The sequence below is a fragment of the Lactuca saligna genome, chromosome 9, assembly GCF_052625555.1.
Source record: "Lactuca saligna cultivar CGN05327 chromosome 9, ASM5262555v1, whole genome shotgun sequence".
Taxonomy (NCBI): domain Eukaryota; kingdom Viridiplantae; phylum Streptophyta; class Magnoliopsida; order Asterales; family Asteraceae; genus Lactuca; species Lactuca saligna.
The window spans coordinates 170,406,988-170,410,542 of NC_136425.1; the positions used below are offsets into that span (position 1 = coordinate 170,406,988).

At 31.0% G+C, this 3,555-nt stretch overlaps 1 protein-coding gene across 1 annotated transcript; it reads left to right on the plus strand.

The window, feature by feature from the left end:
• The first annotated feature begins 2,099 nt into the window (after positions 1-2,099).
• On the plus strand, positions 2,100-3,054 carry LOC145018412 (protein disulfide-isomerase 2-3-like). The gene is made up of 3 exons (XM_078976302.1): positions 2,100-2,303; positions 2,417-2,516; positions 2,595-3,054. Exons 1-3 carry the CDS (start codon positions 2,128-2,130, stop codon positions 2,757-2,759), a joined length of 441 nt encoding a protein of 146 aa, XP_078832428.1. The 5' UTR covers positions 2,100-2,127; the 3' UTR covers positions 2,760-3,054.
• Positions 3,055-3,555: the final 501 nt, after the last annotated feature.

Genomic DNA, 3,555 nt, shown 5'->3' on the forward strand with positions numbered 1-3,555 from the left:
ATTTGGCCGGTGTGGAGAGATTGTCGGTGTGGGAGGATGCAATCATGAAAGGAAAGAGCGAATGTAGGTGTTGAATGTATTATGTAATTAGAAGCTGTACTGTTAGGTCTTTTCGGAAAAGAGATGAAAAAGTCTGTTCGAGTTCTTTTGTCTTTCAGAAAACAAATGGTCTTTTTGGTAAACATCTACCCACTCGTAGATATAAGCGCCCAAAAAGTCTTTTTTCCAAAAAACAAACGAGCCCTTACTTAATTACTCTTGCTTGATAATGATGTCAACAAGCAACTCTATAATAGTAAGAATAACTCTAACCATTATCATCATCCAATTGGTTTCCATGCTGCCAGGCAAAACTTCTCTCTTGTCCACATAATTCACCCTTGCAAACGTTTTGGCATTAGACCATCTAAAGCCGTGCAATTTCTGGTCTTTCAAACTTGTCATATCAACATTTACAATGATCTGTATACCAATATTGTATATCAACGAACTTTCAAAAGTGGTCTCCACTGCCACATCAGCAAAATATATACTTTTAACTAATGTCTCTACTATTCAAACTAATATTTATTTAATAATAACTTAACATACATATATATATATATATATATATATATATATATATATATATATATATATATATATATATATATATATATAATCATATTTATGTGCTTATTTTTATTGACTTGTACTAATATTATTTTACTTCAATTTATTAACTTAATTTATAGTGTGAAATTTTGTTCAATATATTAATTAAACTTTAAACTATATATATATATATATATATATATATATATATATATTATATATATATATATATATATATATATATATATATATATATATATATATATATGAGAAGTTGCCTGATATGTTGCATTAAGAAAGTACACAAAATATATAGAAGGTTGCACAATGTCGTTTTTGATCGATGGCAAACTGACGTGGACACTATTATTGATGATGAACACCGCCCCCTATTTTTTTTTGCCAAAGGTGGAAGTTCAACGATGTGTTTTTCCTCTTTTGCTGTCTAAAACCCTCATTTCTCCATCCCATTTCTATCTTTTTTTGCCAACAACATCAATCCCTACTACCCAAATCTTCATTGGAGAAACATTAAAATTTTAAGAGGAATGTATGTGGCATCGGTCAAAAAACGACTGACACGGTGGAACCTAATATGTAATTATGTTTGTTATTTCAAAAGGCCCCTCCAATAAATGTTTGCAAGTCTTGTTGGAGTTGATGGAGAAAATTGGCGTGGCTTGCAATAGTATCCACGTGACACTTTGAAAGAAGCTTGAAAGAACCGATGTATGTGGTTTTATATGTTAAATGTGGGTGGTTTTATATGTTAAAAGCAATGTTGTAAAAAACGCTCGACGTTATATATTCGGTGGACTAGGGTTAAGCGATTAATCGGCTAGGCGGAGATTAATCAGGGACCATTAATTGCTAACTTGTTGAATTTAAAAAAATTAAATATGACTAATATCATATCAAAGTTCGTAAATACCACTAATATCATAACAAAATGAGTTAATATGATTAAAACAACTCTAATCATACCTCAAATAGTTTATATTGTTATATAACTTCTTCAAAGTGTTAAAATTTCATTGTTTTATACCGTTTCACTCATTATGTATGCAGAGATTAATCACTAGGCACCCTCTAGTTGGTCGAGTAACGCCTAGGATTAATCGGAGATTAATCGGGACCTATTCGAGATTTTTACAATAGTGAAAGATAACTATTCATCTAGAACCATATCTATACTTTGCATAATATTTTTTTTTTTATAAAATATAGGTCACATGTATAGATGGACTTGTAATATATACACTTTGTTAATAAAAATATATTCAAAAGAATAATAAGTAATAAAAAAGTTTTTATTAATATGTTAAACTTCATGAATAAAATGTTCAGTTACTCCATTAATGTAGGCATAATTTGACCCCATCATTTGCTAATAACGACTCATCATATAGTTTGCTAGTCCATCCACGTTTCTTCAAATTACATGCATGGTTCATTATTTATAGCACGCATCTCTTATCAATCAAACACAAAAATACGTTTTTTTTTTCGTTTTCCATTCTTTTGTCAGGAACCATGAATCGCTCGACAAATGTGTTGATCTTTATTTCTTTCTTCTTTTTATCATTCACCGGAAATTTAAATCTCATTGACGCTGGTGATACAACCTCAGTTATACTGAATTCAGGAAATTTTGAACAATTGGTTATGCAAAGTAAAGATGTTTGGTTTGTCTTGTTCGGAGCACCCTGGTAATAATTTATTCCACATATATTTATTCTTTTTTACTTTATCATATTCAATTTTAAATCTTCATATATATATATATATATATATATATATATATATATATGTTTTCTTTCAGGTGTCCATATGTTAAAAGCCTTAAACCTGAGTGGGACAAGGCTTCAAAGGCTTTGGAAGGAAAGGTCAAGTTTGGTGAAGTTGACTGTGATGTGGAAAATGTATTCTTCATTATTTTTTTATAATTTAAACTAATATTATTTTATATAATTGTTTATTAATCAATTATAATTTTTCAGGATATACAAGCAAGGTTTGGAGTAACTGGGTTCCCGACTGTTTTTGCATTTGGTCCAGATAAATGTGCACCTCCCACCGGAGTAACTGAAAGAACTGCAGACGCACTTGAAAAGGCTGGCCTGTGTTACTATGACAAAGCACAGGGGTGTAAAATGGAGTTTTGAGTTGAGAATTGTATTCGAATAAGATTTGTTTGACTTGTTATCGATATGAAACAATAATGACACCTTTAACCTTGGTGTAAACAGCTAATAAAGAATAATTTGAATTTTGATCTGAGAAACCAAAGTCGAAGCTCCTACATGTGATCCTCGGGACCCGAATTGTGTGGTAAACCCCTCCAGAAAGAACCCGCTTGTCATAGAAGGGGGTAAAGAAGATAAGGAAGCGGAAAAGGAAAAAGAAGATGATACCGCCGAGATAATATAGTTGGTTACAGGAAGATGTCACATTGACAAGAATGTTGTATTCCTCCTTTGTATGTACTATAATTAATAAGTTTTTTTTGCTTTGCGTTATGCTTATATATTTTGATCTATGTACAATTTTGATATTTAGCTTTGTGTAGCTTGTTTGATCGGATGTAGTTGGTTTTAGAGACAATCTAAATGAACATGGTATGAGAAAAGAAATGTCAATAAAGGCGTAAGGGGACAATTGGTGTGGTGAAATTATCTTTACAGAAATGGTGTGACTTAATGATGATATAATACAATTTCGATATGGTTTTTCTTCTTTGCGTTATGCTTATATATTTGGATCGATGTACAATTTCGATATCTTAGCTTTGTGTTGCTTGTTTGATTGGATATAGTTGGGTTTAGCGACAACCTAAAAGAACTTTCTATGAGCAATTAAAATGTCAATAAAGGTGTTTATAAGGGGACGATTTGTGTGATGAAATTATGTTTACAAAAGATGGTGTGACTTAATGATGATATAATACAAAAATCTTGCGGG

What these genes read in the sequence shown, in the direction of transcription:
- LOC145018412 (XM_078976302.1), top strand. Translation starts at nt 2,128, where the DNA reads ATGAATCGCTCGACAAATGTGTTGATCTTTATTTCTTTCTTCTTTTTA. An exon ending in GTCTTGTTCGGAGCACCCTG is followed by an intron (nt 2,304 to 2,416) that starts GTAATAATTTAT and finishes GTTTTCTTTCAG; the next exon opens with GTGTCCATATGTTAAAAGCC. An exon ending in TTGACTGTGATGTGGAAAAT is followed by an intron (nt 2,517 to 2,594) that starts GTATTCTTCATT and finishes ATAATTTTTCAG; the next exon opens with GATATACAAGCAAGGTTTGG.